This window comes from Hoplias malabaricus, chromosome 17 (genome assembly GCF_029633855.1).
Source record: "Hoplias malabaricus isolate fHopMal1 chromosome 17, fHopMal1.hap1, whole genome shotgun sequence".
Taxonomy (NCBI): Eukaryota; Metazoa; Chordata; class Actinopteri; order Characiformes; family Erythrinidae; genus Hoplias; species Hoplias malabaricus.
The window spans coordinates 35,820,846-35,841,494 of record NC_089816.1 but is presented as its reverse complement, the minus strand read 5'-3'; the positions used below and the strand labels follow the sequence as shown (position 1 = coordinate 35,841,494).

Sequence of the window (20,649 nt, the reverse complement as noted above, 5' to 3'; positions counted from 1 at the left end):
CTTTAAAGACACACTACACTGTCTGTACCTTTAAAGATACACTACACTGTTTGTACCTTTAAAGACACACTACACTGTTTGTACCTTTAAAGACACACTACACTGTTTGTACCTTTAAAGACACACTACACTGTTTGTACCTTTAAAGACACACTACACTGTTTGTACCTTTAAAGATACACTACACTGTCTGTACCTTTAAAGATACACTACACTGTCTGTACCTTTAACGATACACTACACTGTCTGTGCCTTTAAAAGATACACTACACTGTCTGTACCTTTAAAGACACACTACACTGTCTGTACCTTTAAAGATACACTACACTGTCTGTACCTTTAAAGATACACTACACTGTCTGTACCTTTAACGATACACTACACTGTCTGTGCCTTTAAAAGATACACTACACTGTCTGTGCCTTTAAAGATACACTACACTCTCTGTGCCTTTAAAGATACACTACACTCTCTGTGCCTTTAAAGATACACTACACTGTTTGTACCTTTAAAGATACACTACACTGTCTGTAGATTTAGTGACAGTAATGTTCCTGTACTGTATCTTTAATTTTGAGAGTGTATGAAAGTGAGTCAAATGTGATTTTTGTACATAATTAGAATTGGCAAGTTCACACCGCCTTGAAAAACGTCTTCCACCTGGTGATGTGAACAAAGCCTGTGTGCTGACTGATGTCTGAGCCTAGAATGATCAGATAGAATTATTACAACGTACATCTGTCTCTCTGTATCTGTTCATCTCTCTGTTTCTCTTCATCTCTCTGTTTCTGTCGATCTGATGAAACATCCTGCAGTGTTTGTGACAAAGGAGTGTTGTGTTTGTGTACATCCTCCACATGTCCTTGGTCCACTTACACCATCCATCTGTAGAACAAACCAGAGCAGTCTGGACATGCGCAGACGCAGACGCAGTCGGATCACACATTTGTGGTAATGGAGGGGTGATATTCGCACTGTCCCCTGACAGTTGTTTTTAGGAGAGGGACAGCTGTGGCCTAATGGTTAGGAGTGGGCTGGGGGCTGGAGGGTCACTGGTTCAAACATCACAAGGCTGAACTGCCCTTGAGCAAGACACCTACCCCCAGACACCAGGGTGGCGGCCTGCTGCTCCACTCTGCTATTTCTGCATCACTAGTGTGTGTGTGTGTTGCCTTTAACAGAAATGGGTTAAATATCCAAGCAACGTCTCCAGAGACAGAACTTACTGAACAGAGGGCGCACTGTCACTCCAACTGTTCTTCAGGACCCTGCAGAACCGAGTAGTCGGACACAGGCGCGTCCAGAGAACCGCAGCTCTGCGTAAGCCCTGAGTGATTCAGATGGAGGGGCATTTACATAAGAACGCTTAAGAATGGATCTGTGTGACGGAGGTTATTAGGCTCATTAAAGCTGGCCTGTCCTTCCTGCTGGGTTGCCAGGTTGTCCGTTTCTCTGCCAAACCGGGTTAGTGTGAAAATGCAGACACAGATGAAATAAGTGAAGTTTCACTGTGTAAAGATGTAAATGTGTTTTAACTGCATCATTTCTGTGTCCTATTTTTTTTATCCCCTTAAATCTAAAGGACATTAGAATACACTTATTTCTGCACTCACTGTTCACACTCTTAGCTCCACTGACCACTCAGGTCACTCTGTATTTCTACAATTATGAGTGGATCAGACACAGCAGTGCTGCTGGAGTTTTTAAACCCCTCAGTGTCTGGACTGAGAACAGTCCACCGACCAAAAACATCCAGCCGACAGCGTCCTGTGTCACTGATGAAGGACTAGAGGACGAGCGACACACACTGTGCAGCGACAGATGAGCTACTGTCTCTGACTCTACATCTACAAGGTGGACCAACGAGGGAGGAGTGTCTCACAGAGTGGACAGAGAGTGGACACAGGGTTTAAAAACTCCAGCAGCACTGCTGTGTCTGATCCACTCTACACCAGCACAACACACACTAACACACCACCACCACGTCAGTGTCACTGCAGCGCTGTAGGACGTTCAGCTCGTGTTAAACACACATAACTCACTTGTAAACTTCGCTGCGGTGGCCGTGGCTCCGGGGGCTGCTGTGGAAGCCCACTGTGTACACGGGAATATGGGCAAACTTTTTAGAGGGCATCTTCATCTGAGACAGAAGGGAGACAAACACAACCAGTAAAGCAGAGCTCCACCTCCACATGGCGACACGAGAAATACACAGTGAAATAAAAACAAACACTTAAAAAGTAAAAGTAGCAATAGTATGTTGTAAGACAGTGGCAGTATGTGTGTGTGTGTGTGTGTGTGTGTGTGTGTGTGTGTGCGCGGACAGGAGAGAGTAAAATATCTCTGAAATCATGCAATATACTAATGAACTTTAATACACAAAACTGTACTCCTTTACCAAAAGAGCCTTAGTAGATAAACTAATGAAAAAATGTTAACCTTTAGTAAATTTGGCATAAAATGTTTTTTTTTATCTTCATTCATTGTCTGTAACCCTTATCCAGTTCAGGGCGGCAGTGGGTCCAGAGTCCACCCAGAATCACTGGGCACAAGGCAGGAACACACCCTGGAGGGGGTGCCAGTCCCTCACAGGGCGACACACACTCACACATTCACTCACACCTACGGACACTTTTGAGTCTCCAATCCACCTACCAACGTGGAAACCCACGCAGACACAGGGAGAACACACCACGCTCCTCACAGACAGTCACCCGGAGGAAAGCCACGCAGACACAGGGAGAACACACCACACTCCTCACAGACGGTCACCCGGAGGAAACCCACGCAGACACCGGGAGAACACACCACACTCCTCACAGACAGTCACCCGGAGGAAACCCACGCAGACAAGGGGAGAACACACCACGCTCCTCACAGACGGTCACCCGGAGGAAACCCACGCAGACAAGGGGAGAACACACCACGCTCCTCACAGACGGTCACCCGGAGGAAACCCACGCAGACACCGGGAGAACACACCACACTCCTCACAGACAGTCACCCGGAGGAAACCCGCGCAAACACAGAGAGAACACACCACGCTCCTCACAGACGGTCACCCGGAGGAAACCCACGCAGACAAGGGGAGAACACACCACACTCCTCACAGACAGTCACCCGGAGGAAACCCGCGCAAACACAGAGAGAACACACCACGCTCCTCACAGACGGTCACCCGGAGGAAACCCACGCAGACACAGAGAGAACACACCACACTCCTCACAGACAGTCACCCGGAGCGGGACTCGAAACCACAACCTTCAGGACCCTGGAGCTGTGACAGAGACACTACCTGCTGCTCCACTGTGGTCCCCTCTAATCCATTAGTCAGATTTGATTTATATAGTGCTTTTGAGAACAACTGTGCCATCCTCTAATATAAAAGTAGTTCACAGTAGTTCTTTTAAATGAAATATTATTCTAATGTGTACGTGTACATCTTATTTACACTGTGACTACATCAGTGTCGTCAGAAAGAGGAAACAATGGCGTCAGGGAAGAAGCACATGTTAAAATCAGTTTTGGAACGAGCAGCATGTCTCATATATGGGGCCAGAGAGATCACACGGGTCAAATTATTATTATATTATTATTATATTGTGAACTTTTCTCATTAAGGAGAATGAAGGGGGAGACCATTGGCTGTTTATCAACAGCACAACAGAGATATGACTTAGAGAAGATGCAGCAAGATAAACTGAGTACCTTTGCACTGCAGGAGTCACACACAGCCCTGAGAGAGAGAGAGAGAGAGAGAGAGAGAGAGAGAGAGAGAGAGAGAGAGAGAGATGAACACAGTCAAACTGTCTTTTAAAAAGTATAAATATTATTTTTAAATAAGCATTTTTAGAGTCTCTGGTATTTTTCTGAGATTTAATACATTTTTATCCTTTTCTGTAACAATATTATAATATATTATTTTGTTAGTTTTACAAATAAGTTTTAAAGCACTCTCTGCTCTTTTGTCATTTTCCGGTGACTGTGTGTCGTATAAAAAACAATTAAAATTCTCATTTTTATTCAACAAAAAAGAACCTAAAAAAGCAGGGACAGAGAAACTCTGCTCACCTTTTACACAGCAGACAGGTGGAGGGCCATGAGAACAGAGGGAACTTTACCCGACAGCAGCAGCACATCTACAGAACACACACACACACACACACACACACACTGTACAGCAATTTGTAAGGGTTCGTAAATGTTAGCTGAGGCTCATGAGTGTGTGTGTGTGTGTGTGTAAGAGAGAGAGAGAGAGACTGACCTTGCCCTTCCTCAGGTTGTTGTACAGTTCTTTGTTCTGCAGAAATTTCTCCATCTCTGCTTTCACCAGCACACGACGAACACTGATCACCTCCTCCACCGTCAGAGCCAGACTCTCCACAGGGTGACTGAACTCCTCCTGAGAGAGAGAGAGAGAGAGAGAGAGAGAGAGAGAGAGAGAGACAGAGACAAACAGAGAGAAGAGATTAGAGGTTCAGATCAGAATCAGTGTGTGTGTGTATGTGTGTGTAGGTTTGTGCGCAGGTGTGTGATTGTGTAGGTGTGTTGAAGTGTGTGTGTGTGTGTGTGTGTGTGTGTGTGTGTCTGACCATCCACTGTCGGCTGCTGGGAGCTGGTGTGGGATCCGATGTGTCTCTGTTCTCCTCCAGAGCGCTGAGGGAAAGACGGGCTGGAGCCGGAGGAACCCCGGGGTACGAGACTGTGCAGGAAACAGAGAAAAGGCAGCGCTAGGGTTCAGACTCACAATGCGTCCCAAACCGTGCTCTACTCACTACACAGTGCCTTATTCACTACTATTTTGGGGTTCTGCCATTTTGTAGCAGTGTTCAAAAACAAAGTGAACAATTTTCTGTGCTCTCAAACAATCCCACAATGCACCACAAATAGTAGTGTACAACCCATATGCACTACCTAACACTAATGGATAGCAGATACCCATAATGCATTGCATTGTTTGGTAGGAATCCTCATGAAGTTCACTACCCTCGAGTAGGGAGCCATTTCAGTGACGTCACTGACCTCTGACCTGAGAGTGCAATGTTTACTGTTTACTCTCACTGTGTCTGAAATGGCTCCCTATTCACTATTCCCTACTTTACTCACTCGATAGTGCACTATAAATAGGGAACTGGGTTCAGGAGGGTAGTGAATGTTTTCAGACGCAACCTCATGAGGGTTTTTAGCAAACGGAGCTGTGCATTATGGGAATGCGCTATCCACTAGTGTCAGCTAGTGTACATGGGTTTAACACTATGTTCTGCAGTGCATTGTGGGACTGCTCAGAGCCAATGTTAAAGCATGAAAGGGGCATTAGGGGCAGAGAAGGAGTAAAGAAGGGAAGGAGGGAGAGAGAGAGAGAGAGAGAAATTAAAGAGAAGGAAGAAAATGTAAGAGAAGGAGAAATAAAACAGACAGAGGGGAGAGAAAGAAAGATAAAGGAAGAGAAGGAGAGAATGAGAGTGTAAGGAAGAGCAGAAAGAGAGAGATGAGAACAGACATGAATGAGAGAATGAGAAGTGAAAGAAAGACAGAAAGGACATGATGGAGGAGAGAGAGAGAGAGAGAGTGAGAGGTGGGGGGGGGGGTGAGAACAGACGAGAAGAGATGGAGAAAGCAGTTTATTTCTCAGTGACGCGATGCTGTGTTAAAACAGCAGGTCAGTTCAGTGCTGCCCCCTAGTGCTGATTCAGAGAAGCTGATGCAGGCTTTGATCGTGTGTGTGTGTGTGTGTGTGTGTGTGTGTGAGTGTGAGTGTTGGTCCTGAGTGTGTGTGTGTGTGTTGGTCCTGAGTGTGTGTGTGTGTGTGTGTGTGTTGTTCCTGAGTGTGTGTGTGTGTGTAGTGCACTAACCTCTGCATGTGTGTGTTGCTCCTGAGAGTGTGTGTGTGTGTGTGTGTGTGTGTGTGTGTAGTGCACTAACCTCTGTGTGTGTGTTGCTCCTGAGAGTGTGTGTGTGTGTGTGTAGTGCACTAACCTCTGTGTGTGTGTGTTGCTCCTGAGAGTGTGTGTGTGTAGTGCTCTAACATCTGTGTGTGTGTTGCTCCTGAGAGTGTGTGTGTGTGTAGTGCTCTAACATCTGTGTGTGTGTGTTGCTCCTGAGAGTGTGTGTGTGTGTGTGTAGTGCACTAACCTCTGTGTGTGTGTTGCTCCTGAGAGTGTGTGTGTGTGTAGTGCTCTAACATCTGTGTGTGTGTGTTGCTCCTGAGAGTGAGTGTGTGTGTGTGTGTGTGTGTGTAGTGCACTAACCTCTGTGTGTGTGTGTGTGTGTGTAGTGCACTAACCTCTATGTGTGTGTGTTGCTCCTAAGAGTGTGTGTGTGTGTAGTGCTCTAACATTTGTGTCTTTGTGTTGGTCCTAAGAGTGTGTGTAGTGCTCTAACATCTGTGTGTGTGTGTTGCTCCTGAGTGTGTGTGTGTGTGTGTGTGTGTGTAGTGCTCTAACCTCTGTGTGTGTGTGTTGCTCCTGAGAGTGTGTGTGTGTGTAGTGCTCTAAAATCTGTGTGTGTGTGTTGCTCCTGAGAGTGAGTGTGTGTGTGTGTGTGTGTAGTGCACTAACCTCTGTGTGTGTCTGTGTGTGTGTGTGTAGTGCACTAACCTCTATGTGTGTGTGTTGCTCCTAAGAGTGTGTGTGTGTGTAGTGCTCTAACATTTGTGTGTGTGTGTTGGTCCTAAGAGTGTGTGTAGTGCTCTAACATCTGTGTGTGTGTGTTGCTCCTGAGTGTGTGTGTGTGTGTGTGTGTGTGTGTGTGTGTGTGTGTGGTGCTCTAACCTCTGTGTGTGTGTGTTGCTCCTGAGAGTGTGTATGATCGTGGTCTCTCTGTCCTCAAACACACTCTCTGTTCTGGAGTCTCTCCCCTCAGCTCCGCGAGGTCGTGCTCAGAGAAGGAGCGATCACGCTTCAGAGAACTTTCCACACTCGCAAACTCCGCACCATCCGGAGAGTCTTCATCCTACACACACACACACACACACACACACACACACACACACACACACACACACAAAGAGAGAGTGAGAGAGAGAGAAAGAGAAGTCAGAGTTGGAGTTGAAGGAAGAAATGCTTAAATAAATAAAAGGTAATATATAAAAGTGTAAACAAGTGAAGTTGTGCAAAAACAGAAAACACGTGATTAAATATGATTCAAATTTGTCATGAAATGAATAGAAACAAATATTAAACCCACGCAGCAGGGGGCAAATACACAGCAGCCCTCTGCCCCAGAACTGACCCCTCTCACCTCAAACAGGTTCATCTCCTCCATCTCCGCCAGCGTGGGGGCCTTCAGCAGGACCCGAGGGCGGGACGATGGGCGGTGCCCCACCTCTGTGATTGACAGGTCGATGCAGGAGGTGGATTTGAGGTCACAGTGGCAGGCGTGAGCCAGGCAGGGCAGCGAGCCGAACGCTGAGCACACAGAGCAAGAACACAGCCGTGAACCAATAAACACACACACACACACACACACACACTCCTACAGCGTACCACAGGCCATGCCCACACAGAACATGTGATGGTTCATGCTACAGTCACTGAATCTGAAACAGAACAGGGGCGGAGACTGACAGCTGATTGGGTAAAATGGGTGATTGACTCACATCTCTTGGCGCTTTGAGGCTCCACCGGCCGCAGTTTGTGTTCCTGACGAATTTCTGCCAGAACTCGGTCGTGTAGAGACGGCTGCTGCTGCGGCGGCGGGGGGAGACTGCGCTTCGACACCTAAACACACACACACTGGTTCCACTCTACATGTTAAGAATTTCTATAGACATAATGATTACTGTAGCTAATGGTGCGTGGGCTCCACACGGTTCAACTTGATTTTTAGCTGGTCACCTTTCCACTCCCACAGCTCCCCCGTGAAATGGAGCCTCGCCTCAAAACCCTGTCTCTAAGGGGAACCGTGGGCTTTGAAAGCCACAACAGCGCGGCGGTAAAATCAGGGGCTGTTTACTCGTTGTGTGGCGTGTTGTTGTTGTTTGGACTGAACACGGCTTCCACACACACACACACACACACACACAAAAACAGAGCACTGTTTCATAAAACAGTCACACTGCTAAACTGTCTAAAGCTGAATGATCATATGGACATATGTCTGGGTTATGACATCACAAATGTGGTCCACTTCCAGATTCACTTTTGCAGCTTATTTCCTTATTCAGGCTCTGTATTAATTAAAATATTGTGTCCAGATGTCTGCTGACCATTAGTCCAGATGTTTAAAGTGTTACAGATGTTCAGTGAGGTTCATGGAGGCTGCAGTGAAGTGAAGGTGCAAAGCCGAGTGAACTCACGGGTTTCAGCGGCGGTCGCGACCTGATGAAGTCCAGAATCACTTCATGTGCATTTTGTTTGATTCGGGTCGGAATGTCACCGTCCACCTGGGGGCGCCACAGAGACAGATTTTATTGCTTTCAATACAGAGGAAATACATCAAGTGACAACAAAGAAAAGTGCCACTCATTCACACAGTCACACATTCACACAGTCACACATTCACAGATCCACTCAGTCACACATTCACACAGTCACAGATCCACTCAGTCACACGGTCACACATTCACACGGTCACACATTCACACGGTCACACATTCACAGATCCACTCAGTCACACATTCACACAGTCACACATTCACTCAGTCAAACATTCACTCAGTCAAACATTCACTCAGTCACACATTCACTCAGTCAAACATTCACACAGTCACAGATCCACTCAGTCACACATTCACTCACACAGTCACACATTCACTCACACAGTCACACATTTACAGTCACATTCACACAGTCACACATTCACTCACACAGTCACACATTTCACACAGTCGCACATTCCCTCAGTCACACATTCCCTCAGTCACACATTCCCTCAGTCACACATTCCCTCAGTCACACATTCCCCCAGTCACACATTCCCCCAGTCACACATTCCCCCAGTCACACATTCCCTCAATCACACATTCCCCCAGTCACACATTCCCCCAGTCACACATTCCCCCAGTCACACATTCCCCCAGTCACACATTCCCCCAGTCACACATTCCCCCAGTCACACATTCCCTCAGTCACACATTCCCTCAGTCACACATTCCCTCAGTCACACATTCCCTCAGTCACACATTCCCTCAGTCACACATTCCCCCAGTCACACATTCCCTCAGTCACACATTCACAGTCACAGATTCACTCAGTCACACATTCACTCAGTCATAAATCTCTGTGTTATTTATTAATGCTGATTTGCTGGTTATATATTCTCTGGATTCTCCGACAGAGCAGTGACTCCAAACTCCACCTCACTTCAGCCACACAAAACTCCAGCTCTCAGCCCCCAACAGACCACACCTGTCTACATTCATTCATTCATTCATTCATTGTCTGTAACCCTTATCCAGTTCAGGGCGGCGGTGGGTCCAGAGCCTACCCGGAATCACTGGGCACAAGGCAGGAACACACCACCTTAAAATTCCAGCTTCTAAATCACTGTGATGCTCCACTGCACTGTAACAGAGAACAGAGCCTCTGTCGCCACCCGCTCCCACCCCCTGATTTCAGGACAGTGCTGTAAAAGTGAACTACACTCTGCATCAGTAGGGGGAGTCCTTGAGCAAAAATACCAAATCTTACATAGCATTGCTTTAACTGAACTTTAACTGTTCAGAAATAGATCGATCCCTGTCTGAAAGTAAAATGCAGTTAACGCTCCTCCATTATATTACTTAAGCACAAAAGTGTATAAACTCGGTACTAATATTATGTAGTGGAGGGCACATTGGAGCAGCAGGTAATGTATCTGTCACAGCTGCAGGGTCCTGGAGGTTGTGGGTTTGAGTCCCGCTCCGAGTGACTGTCTGTGAGGAGTGTGGTGTGTTCTCCCTGTGTTTGCGTGGGTTTCCTCCGGGTGACTGTCTGTGAGGATTGTGGTTTGTTGTCCCTGTGTCTGCGTGGGTTTCCTCTGGGTGACTGTCTGTGAGGAGTGTGGTGTGTTCTCCCTGTGTCTGCGTGGGTTTCCTCCGGGTGACTGTCTGTGAGGAGTGTGGTGTGTTCTCTCTGTGTCTGTCTGTGAGGAGTGTGGTGTGTTCTCCCTGTGTCTGTGTGGGTTTCCTCCGGGTGACTGTCTGTGAGGAGTGTGGTGTGTTCTCCCTGTGTCTGCGTGGGTTTCCTCCGGGTGACTGTCTGTGAGGAGTGTGGTGTGTTCTCCCTGTGTCTGCGTGGGTTTCCTCCGGGTGACTGTCTGTGAGGAGTGTGGTGTGTTCTCTCTGTATCTGCGTGGGTTTCCTCCGGGTGACTGTCTGTGAGGAGTGTGGTGTGTTCTCCCTGTGTCTGCGTGGGTTTCCTCCGGGTGACTGTCTGTGAGGAGTGTGGTGTGTTCTCCCTGTGTCTGCGTGGGTTTCCTCCGGGTGACTGTCTGTGAGGAGTGTGGTGTGTTCTCCCTGTGTCTGCGTGGGTTTCCTCCGGGTGACTGTCTGTGAGGAGTGTGGTGTGTTCTCCCTGTGTCTGCGTGGGTTTCCTCCGGGTGACTGTCTGTGAGGAGTGTGGTGTGTTCTCCCTGTGTGGGTTTCCTCCGGGTGACTGTCTGTGAGAAGTGTGGTGTGTTCTCCCTGTGTCTGCGTGGGTTTCCAGTGGGTTGACAGGTTGCCACACGCTGGTGGGGGGACCCCAGTAAACAAGGAACGTCCCTGGACGTTCATAATAGGTCTAAACGTAGTCTGTCCATCAAGGACATATTTTAAATGTCAATGGACATCCAAGATCCATCTTAATAAGTTAGTTAAGTGGTGACCAATCGATAACGTCAGTGGACGTCCAAAATGTGTTTTATACAAGTAATTTATTTCGGGACCAATTAATAACGTAAATGGACGTCCAAAATACATCTAATAGTCGTTTTTTCAATGTCTGTGTTTGGACGTCTTTTCAACTTTATTTTCAACCTTAAGAGAACGTTGATCAGACGACAGTCATTACATTATTTCAACGTTGAATCAACGGCTAAATGTTTACTGGGAGAGGTGTGTGTGTGTGTGTGTTGTGGGGGGGCAGGGGTGGAGACTTTCCTCACCATGACTTTGCGTAGTTTGTATTTTCGGGAGCGAATGTCCTGCATCAGCATTTCAAATGGAGTCAGACTGAACTCAGTCGGCAGAGGATCGAATGGCTGCTCCTCCACCTTCTTCAACTTCACACCCTGCCTCAGCTCCTTCATCAGCTGCACCCACAGACGAGCCTGTAAAACACACACAAGTATTTCACATTATGGGTTTATTGCCAGGAAAACATTCCAAAAGGTTGTGAAGGGATCAAAGGCCTGGTAAAGTTCTGAATTGCTACAAAATATAAATCTTTATTCGGCGGCAGGTGAGTGACGTTACTGTGTTTTAAAAGAGTGTCTCAGTGAGGAAGAGTCTTCAGAGGTAAAGTTGGGGAGGGGTCACTGCTCTGTGAAAGACAGCGTACGCAAACAGTGAAAAAGTTCAAGAATAAAGATTCTCAACTGAAAACAGTAAAGAACCGGGGGACTTTTCAAATTCTAATGGAGAGCTCAGAAGCAGCTGAAATCCTGCAACAAACAAGAATCAGAGAACAGTTCACTTTTAAAACTACAGCGACTGGTCTCCTCAGTTCCCAAATGCTCACAGCGTGCTACTCAAAGAAGAGCCGATGAAACACCACACCGTCAATACTTTCAGGAGCGTGGCGAATATTTCTCAAAGAAACAATAACATTTTCAACAGTTTTCAACTCTCACTAGGCCCCGATGTCATGCTAATGATTTTAATATTGCGATGCAGGTAGAATAGAGACAGTGCACCATTTCATAATGTGTGTGTGTGTGTGTGTGTGTGTGTGTGTGTGTGTGTGTGTGTATACCCAGTCTGTGTGTTTGAGATTGTCCAGTTCAGCTGCGTATTTCTCATCCTGCGACTCCTCAGTCCCAATCTTCTTCAGCATCTGCAGGGAAATCACCATCATCATCATCATCATCATCATCACCTGACCCTGAGAACACGCCACAGCTCAGATATGAAGGAGGGGGGTGGGGTCCTGCAGATCAATAATCACTGATCAGTTCACAGTGCTGTCACCTACACTAGATCTTATCTTTAACATTATCCTGCACAAGTTCTCAGCCTCGTCTCTTCTACAGCGTCCTGAACAGACTGATTAGTTCCAAATGGACCTTAGCACCTCCTGCTCCCTCTCACACCCTCCTCTCTGATATTTCACCTTCACATCATTGTAACTCCTCATCTCTAGCAGTTCATTTCACTGCTGTGTTGTTTGATGTGTCTCCTGTGTCGACTCTGAGGTTTCTTCCTCCTGCGCTGAGGGAGATTTCCCTGCTGCTGTCGCCCCTGACTCAGAGGAGGACTGGACTCAGGTCTCTGTAAAGCTACTTTAAACAGTCATTGTGTAAAAGGTGCTTTGACTACTGTGTTTACCAAATGTATACAGTATATAATTGCTGCGTGTCAAAGACTGAGAGGAAACCCACGCAGACACAGGGAGAACACACCACACTCCTCACAGACAGTCACCTGGAGGAAACCCACGCAGACACAGAGAGAACACACCACACTCCTCACAGACAGTCACCCGGAGGAAACCCACGCAGACACAGGGAGAACACACCACACTCCTCACAGACAGTCACCCAGAGGAAACCCACGCAGACACAGAGAGAACACACCACACTCCTCACAGACAGTCACCTGGAGGAAACCCACGCAGACACAGAGAGAACACACCACACTTCTTACAGTCACCCGGAGGAAACCTACGCGGACACAGGGAGAACACACCACACTCCTCACAGACAGTCAATCGTACTCAGGCACGGTACGAGGCACCTGGGCCCAGTGTGAGTACACCCTTCCACACACTGCAGCACCTACATGACACACTGCTTCCAGACCTGAAAACGTTAACCCAAACACACCTCCATCACTTTTATATTGAATGAATAACTTAAAAAGAGCTGCTACCTCCACCCCCCTTAACTGACCCCCGCCACCTCAAGTCTCACCCACTGACCTCCTTGGCGTCTCTGATCCTGCAGAGGAAGGTCTGGAGCTCCATGGTCTCCAGGAACAATGCTCTGCACACGGCCTGGTAATGTTCTGGAGCCAGGGCCGGGTTTGGCAGCCTGCAGGCACAGAGCGCCATCACCTGGCGGAACGTACGAACAGGACGCAGACTCCCATCTTCCTCCTCCTCCTCTTCCTCTTCTTCTTCCTCCTCTGGGCCGCTGTAGCCTTCATCTCTCATGGAGTTTCTGTTGCAGCTGCCGGAGTCTCCGTCCTCCACACTGCCCACCATGCGCTCGATCAGACGCTCCAGCTGGGGACTCAGCTCCCGCTCCTCACTTTCCGACAGACCCCAGTCCAGGGCCTGATAGATGGCCACGCCCAGGGACTGGACCAGCTGAGACACACAAACACATACACACAGACCAGGACTGCTCCAGTGTAAACGCCTGGGATCTAAAGGCTTGAACATCTGAACATCTGCTTACGACTGTGTGGAGGAGGAGGAGGAGGAGGAGGAGGAGGAGGACTCACCTGACTCTCCAGGACCGGAGCAGGAGCAGGAACAGTTTCTCCATCAGCTACAGCACAGGAGAACAAAAGGAGAGTTACACAGAGTCCAGAAACACAACACACGCATACACACCACATACACACTAACACAACATACACACTAATACAATAACACATACACACACAAAACATATACACAAACACAAGACATTCACACACACACTTTACTGTCTGGCTATTGTCTCAGTACAATCTCATTACTGTCTCATTAGTCTCATTACCATCTCAGTACTCTCTTATTACAGTCCCAGTACTGTCTCATTACTGTCTCAGTAGTCTCATTACAGTCTCAGTAATGTCTCATTACAATCTCATTACTGTCTCATTACTCTCTCATTACTGTCTTATTACAGTCTCAGTACTGTCTCATTACTGTCTCAGTAGTCTCATTACAGTCTCAGTAATGTCTTGTTACAATCTCAGTACTCTCTCATTACTCTCTCATTACTGTCTTATTACAGTCTCAGTAATGTCTTGTTACAGTCTCAGTACTGACTCAGTACTGTCTCATTACTCTTTCATTACTGTCTTATTACAGTCTCAGTACTGTCTCATTACAGTCTCAGCAATGTCTTGTTACAGTCTCATTTCTGACTCAGTACTGTCTCATTAGTCTCATTACTGTCTCATTACCGTCTCAGTACTCTCTTATTACAGTCCCAGTACTGTCTCATTACTGTCTCAGTAGTCTAATTACAGTCTCAGTAATGTCTCATTACAATCTCATTACTGTCTCATTACTCTCTCATTACTGTCTTATTACACTCTCAGTACTGTCTCAGTAGTCTCATTACAGTCTCAGTAATGACTTGTTACAATCTCAGTACTGTCTCATTACTCTCTCATTACTGTCTTATTACAGACTCAGTAATGTCTTGTTACAGTCTCATTACTGACTCAGTACTGTCTCATTACTCTCTCAGTACAGTCTGATTGGGCTCATGAACGAGGGTGTAGTGAAGTATGGACAGAATAAATAAATGGAAAGTTCTGAATAAAGACTCTCCACTCTGAATAAGGATTTCTTGGGAGGGGACCCCACATTTCACAGACTGCGTGTGTGCAAAGACCCTGCAAGGACGCCTGGCCACGGCCCCTTCCTCTCTTCAGAAACGGAAAGCCAGTTTATGATGCTTTTAGTCCAAAAGGACATCAAACAAAGTGGGGAATAACTCTGATTAACAATCCAGTTTATGGCTTTGGCGCCTAAATGGCAAAACGTTATCTCTTGTGAAAATCAGCAGGGGGCAACACTGACTGAACTCGGTTTGAACTCCTGGTGAACCATCCGCACAGGACGAACAGCATGGACCAACAGCGACCCCAAGTGGACGTTTGCGAAATTGTGTTTCGCCCTACTGACTCCTAAATGCATACCGAGCGTAACGAGCGTTTATGAACATGTTTTATGCAAATCTGTATTAATGTCAACCCCTTTTATTGTCCTCAGATGAACGTCTACCAACCAATGAAGTGATGTGTATTACTGTCTCAATCATGAAAGAAAGTTTCTGTCTCTGACTAAGAAAACGAATTAGTATCTTCTAGCATAATATTGTAGTGGGATGTAATCATAAAATACCCAAGATATATATATGTAGATGTTTGATATTAATAATCCAGGACACTCATTGTGCTATGTCACAAACATGTGTAAGAATCTTATGTATAGATGAATCTTTCCTCTCTCTCTCTCTCTGAAACGTGAAACAAGTCACGTGAGCCTCAGACCCAGGATCCAATCAAAGGAAGGACACCTCCCAATTGGGCGTGACCACATTTGAAAAGAGGGTGCCGACTCATTTTCGCTCCGCTCGACTCTCTCCGATACTGCTCTGATTCTCTGACTCTGGTCTTACTCTCTGATTTCCGACCTTGGTCGCTCTGACCTACTCTCTCTAACTTCCGAACTTTCTCTAGTTTCTAACGGCTCGTACGCTCTCAACTCTCTCTCGGCCGTTTTCAAAGACCCTTTCACGTTGCGCTCACTTTCTTCAAGCGACGCTCTTCCTCTTCCTTACGTCGACGAAACAAAGACTCTAAAGGACCTCACTCAGCTCTCAAGAGACGTCTTGCGCCAGCTAGAGTGTGAAAGAAAACTACCAGTATCAGAATCAGAATCAGAAATACTTTATTGATCCCAGGGGGAAATTGCAATTATTACAGTAGCAGCCAGTTGTAAAAGAATAAACACTCTAATAAAAATTTAACACAAAAGGAATTTTTTTTACAATATGTACACATCTATAATAATAAATACGGATATACTGTATACAGCAGTATGAGTATTGCACATTTGAGTTGTTACACTCATAATTAAAAAAATTGTTCTATTGTTATTACTGTTCGTGCGAAAGGTGTCGTGCTTTAAGTGTGGAGTTATAAAGTCTGGTAGCCACTGGTAGGAATGACCACCTGTGGCGCTCTGTAGTGCATTTTTTCTGAATGAGTCTTGCACTGAACGTGCTCCTGTGTCTCATTACCATGTGATAAAGAGGGTGGGAGCCATTATCCATGATAGCCTGCAGTTTAGACAGCACCCTCCTCTCAGACACTGCCGTCAGCGAGTCCAGCTCTACACCCACAACCTCACTGGCTCTACGGATCAATTTATTAAGTCTGTTGGCATCTGCCACCCTCAACCCGCTGCCCCAACATGCAACAGCATAAAGGATGGCACTGGCCACAACTGACTCATAAAAAATCCTCAGCATAGTTCTGCAGATGTTGAAGGACCTCAGACGCCTCAGAAAATAGAGACGACTTTGGCCCTTCTTGTAAAGTGCGTCAGTGTTCTTAGCCCAGTCCAGTTTATTGTCAATGTGTACGCCCAGATATTTATAGTCCTCCACAATGTCCACATTGACCCCCCTGATGGACACAGGGGTCACCGGCGTTTTGTCCCTCCTCAGGTCCACCACCAGCTCCTTTGTCTTTGTCACGTTGAGCTGCAGATGGTTCAGCTCACACCACGCAACAAAGTCGTTCACCGTCTCCCTGTACTCATCCTCATCACCCCTGCTGATACATCCAACAAGTGCAGAGTCATCAGAAAACTTCTGGAGGTGGCAAGTCTCTGTGCAGTAGTTAAAATCAGTGGTGTAGAGGGTGAAGAGGAAGGGAGAGAGGACAGTTCCCTGTGGGGCTCCAGTATTGCTGACCACTCTGTCTGACACACAGTGCTGCAGACGTACATACTGTGGTCTGCCAGTCAGGTAGTCAACAATCCAGGACACGAGGGGGGCGTCTACCTGCATCTCGTTCACCCAGAAGAGCAGGCTGAATGGTGTTAAACGCACTGGAGAAGTCAAAAAACATGACCCTCACAGTGCCGCCTGGCTTATCCAGGTGAGCATACGCTCGGTTCAGCAGGTAGATGATGGCATCCTCAACCCCCAGACGAGGCTGGTAGGCGAACTGGAGGGGGTCTAGAAGTGGCTGGACCATGGGCCGGAGGTGATCCAGGACAAGTCTCTCCATGGTCTTCATGATGTGGGACGTCAGTGCCACCGGCCTGTAGTCCTTGATGTCACTGGGCCGCGGAGTCTTTGGCACAGGAACAATGCAGGACGTCTTCCACATCACCGGGACCCTCTGGAGACTCAGGCTCATGTTGAAGACATGTTGCAGGACTCCACAAAGTTGGGTGGCACAGGCTTTAAGCACCCTGGGGGGAACACCATCAGGGCCTGCAGCCTTGTTCGTGTGGAGTCTCTGTAGCTGTCTTCTCACCTGGTCAGCTGTGAGATTCACTGTAGAGGTCCCTGGTGGGGGAGGAGAGGAGGTGTGACGTGGACTATCACAGGAGGTGTGACGTGGACTATCACAGGAGGGGGGGAGGGGGAGTGGAGTGGGCTGTTGAGGCCCGACCTCAGAGGAGTCAGGGCTCACAGTGTGAAATCTGTTAAAAAACAAATTTAACTCGTTGGCCCTGTCCACACTGCCCTCTACTCCCCTGTTGTTGCTGGACCTTAAGCCAGAGATGGTCCTCATACCACTCCAGACCTCCCTCATGTTGTTCTGCTGGAGTTTCCACTCCAGCTTCCTCCTGTATCTTTCCTTAGCCTCCCTGATGGTGCTCTTCAGTTCCCTCTGAATCGTTCTCACCTCCTCCCGGTCTCCAGCTCTGAAAGCCCTCTTCTTCTTATTGAGGAGTGCTTTAATGTCTTTTGTTACCCACGGCTTGTTGTTTGGGTAACATTTAACAGTCCTGGTTGGGACAGTGGATTCTACACAGAAGTTGATGTAATCTGTGATGCACTCTGTGAGCCCATCAATGTCCTCTCCATGAGGCTCATAGAGTGCTGTCCAGTCTGTGGTCTCAAAGCAGTCCTGCAGTACTTCAGAAGTCTCCTCTGACCATCTCCTCACTGTCCTCATGGTCACGGGCTGACTCTTCACCTGAGGCACATACTTTGAACTAAGGTTGACCAAGTTATGGTCAGATCCACTCAGAGGGGGGAGGGGGGAGCAGCTGTATGCCTCCTTAACATTAGCATACATCAGGTCCAATGTTCTCTCCTCTCTGGTAGGACAGTCCACATACTGAGTGAAGTTTGGTAATGTCCTGGCCATAGTGACATGGTTAAAGTCACCTGATATGGCAATGAAGGCAGTCGGGTGTTGAGTTTGGAGACACGCTATGGTGGAGTGAATGACGTCACACGCCGACGTCGGGTTGGCAGAGGGGTGGGATGTACACAGCGACCACAACAACATGGGAAAATTCCCTCTGCAAATAATATTGCCTGAGTCCAACAGCCAACAGCTCAATGTCCGGACAACAGATACGCTCCTTGATGGTAATGTGACCAGGAGAGTACCAGCGGTTGTTAACCAACACAGCCAGCCCTCCCCCTTTACGCTTACCGCTCTCGGTGCGGTTCCGGTCGGCCCGAACAGTCTGAAAGCCAGCGATTGAAACATTATCATCTGGAATGTCCTGGTGTAGCCATGTCTCCGAGAAGCACATTAAACTACACTGCCGATACTCCTTCTGACTCATGGCTAACGCTGTTAGCTCGTCCATCTTATTAGCCAGCGATCTAACGTTGCCCATGACGACGGTGGGAAGACGCGGCTTATATCCCTTTTTCTCCATAAGCCTCCGTCTTTTTGCCCTCGATTTCCCCGAGCGCTGGTTCGTTCCTCCTCTACATCCCCTGTGCGTCCGTCTCCAGAGCTCGTCTGGGATGTTCGCGGCCCTGATCTCCATGCCGGCCGGCTTCAGCGCGATCAGCTGATCCCGGGTGTAAACATAGGGACCATGCTCCTGCGCCGCGGTGCACCATGAAATTAGAACTTTCACAGCGAAAAAACTGACCAAAACTCTCTCTACTAGCATGATTCGAGAGGGCAAAACTTCGCTAAGTTACCTTGTAAAAATAAATAGATATTGTTAAGATAAAACTATAATTAAAAAGAAAAAACGAATACACAAATGGGAGCTACCGTAAAGGCTGCACGCACTTTTCGCGCATGCGCACAGATGACGTCGAGGAGCTCCAAATAATCCTTTGTTCTTTTTATTGTGTTTATGTTTTATCGCCCAATCTAAGTTTAATCTCACGACTGATTAAAGTAGGTGAACTTATTCGTGGCCAGAGTAAGAAACATCGCTGAGATAGAAGAAAGTCGTAGAATAAGTATAAGCCTATTGAATCGATTTTCAGTTCTGGATCTGCATGAATTAGCGAAACTTTTCGTCCAAAACTTCCATATGTTTGGACCCTCCTGCTCAGGACAGTGAGCCAAAGAGAGAAACCTGTCGTCTGCATCACCATGCTCCGAGTACACCCGAGGCGACTCGACCGACGAGGAAATAACTCCACGCTGACCTAGCCTGAAAACTTCTGCGGAAGAACTGCGGAACTAAGCGAGACGCCATCACTTCCAGGAGTTCAAAGAGCCTCTGTACCCATCGAGTGGTGGAGAATCGACGAAAAAGTAAGCTAAACCTACGCTTTTCCAGAGCTGAAAATTGAAGTCTCTTGATAAGTTTATACGTTAATTAAATCTCAATTAGCAACACATTAGTCACAAGTCATATCGCCTAGCTTATCTTTAAATTCGAATCGGCTTCACCTGCGTTGATGCCGTGAGGTTTTAAGATCATGCTATGTTAAGTAAATATTCTTTTTCTTTTTAATAAATATTTCCATTATTTAAAATCACAGTGTGTGGAGTCTGTTCCTTAAAAGTCTAAAGATCCTGAAGAACTCACGTAGCTAGGCCAATGTTCATTCTCAAACTACTTGTTAATGTTTTAATTACTTAAGTCAATTATAAAATTTTAATTATTATCATTAGTCAAATATCAGTAATCATAAGTTTGAATAAGGTCAAACACTACAAACCAAATATATAAATATATATAATATCACGATTGTATACACAACATACACTACATACACCTTTATTATTTTTGGCGCCCAACGTGGGGCCAGGAAAATGTATTTTAATGAACAAACTGTAAACACTGATAAATAATCTCAGCTTGGGTTTATGAAATGCTTTCCGCTGTTTATGTTGCTGAATAACGATTGAGATTCTAAGCTTGATGTGGGCAATTTCGTGTTGTGTATGTTACTGTTGAAAATCTGTTCTGTGGTATATACCGTTGAAAAAATAAGCTTGGTTGTTTTTGAAGTGCATGGCTCTGCGCCATTTTGCATGCATTAAATTTAGGCCTCGGCACCCCCCCATTGCGCGTATTCCGCTTTGGGACGCTGGGGATTCCGGCAGTGAAGGACCACCGAACCGACTTCCTCCGTTCGTTTTAAAACTGCATCGCTACCAGCGTTAATAACGAGATCATGCGCTAGGCGATTGGGAGGTTATTAAAAGAAACAGCCGAAAATACGGCGTGTATAAAGAGCGGTCTGCTCTCATCAGCTCTTCCTGTTAGACTGAACGCGAATTCAGGAAAGGAACGACCCCTTTGAAGGGGCGGAGCTAAAACTAAGGAGGGAAATTCAAAATGCCCCCAACACAGAGGAAGACTAATTCCCTCTTGTGGTTAAAGTGGGTAATTGCAGGGAAATCAC

At 46.9% G+C, this 20,649-nt stretch overlaps 1 protein-coding gene across 1 annotated transcript in view; it reads right to left on the bottom strand.

Moving 5' to 3' along the window:
• Window positions 1-20,649, bottom strand: part of spire2 (spire-type actin nucleation factor 2) — a 42,773-nt gene that overhangs the window by 3,592 nt on the left and 18,532 nt on the right. The window contains exons 2-14 of the mRNA XM_066649225.1: window positions 13,565-13,611; window positions 13,038-13,427; window positions 11,874-11,954; window positions 11,065-11,229; window positions 8,297-8,383; window positions 7,598-7,718; window positions 7,240-7,406; window positions 6,771-6,951; window positions 4,593-4,702; window positions 4,265-4,402; window positions 4,072-4,139; window positions 3,709-3,736; window positions 2,043-2,140 (exon numbers count right to left, since the gene is read on the bottom strand). Coding sequence (XP_066505322.1) covers window positions 2,043-2,140; window positions 3,709-3,736; window positions 4,072-4,139; window positions 4,265-4,402; window positions 4,593-4,702; window positions 6,771-6,951; window positions 7,240-7,406; window positions 7,598-7,718; window positions 8,297-8,383; window positions 11,065-11,229; window positions 11,874-11,954; window positions 13,038-13,427; window positions 13,565-13,611 — 1,681 coding nt within the window. The remainder of the gene's footprint in view (window positions 1-2,042; window positions 2,141-3,708; window positions 3,737-4,071; window positions 4,140-4,264; window positions 4,403-4,592; window positions 4,703-6,770; window positions 6,952-7,239; window positions 7,407-7,597; window positions 7,719-8,296; window positions 8,384-11,064; window positions 11,230-11,873; window positions 11,955-13,037; window positions 13,428-13,564; window positions 13,612-20,649) is intronic.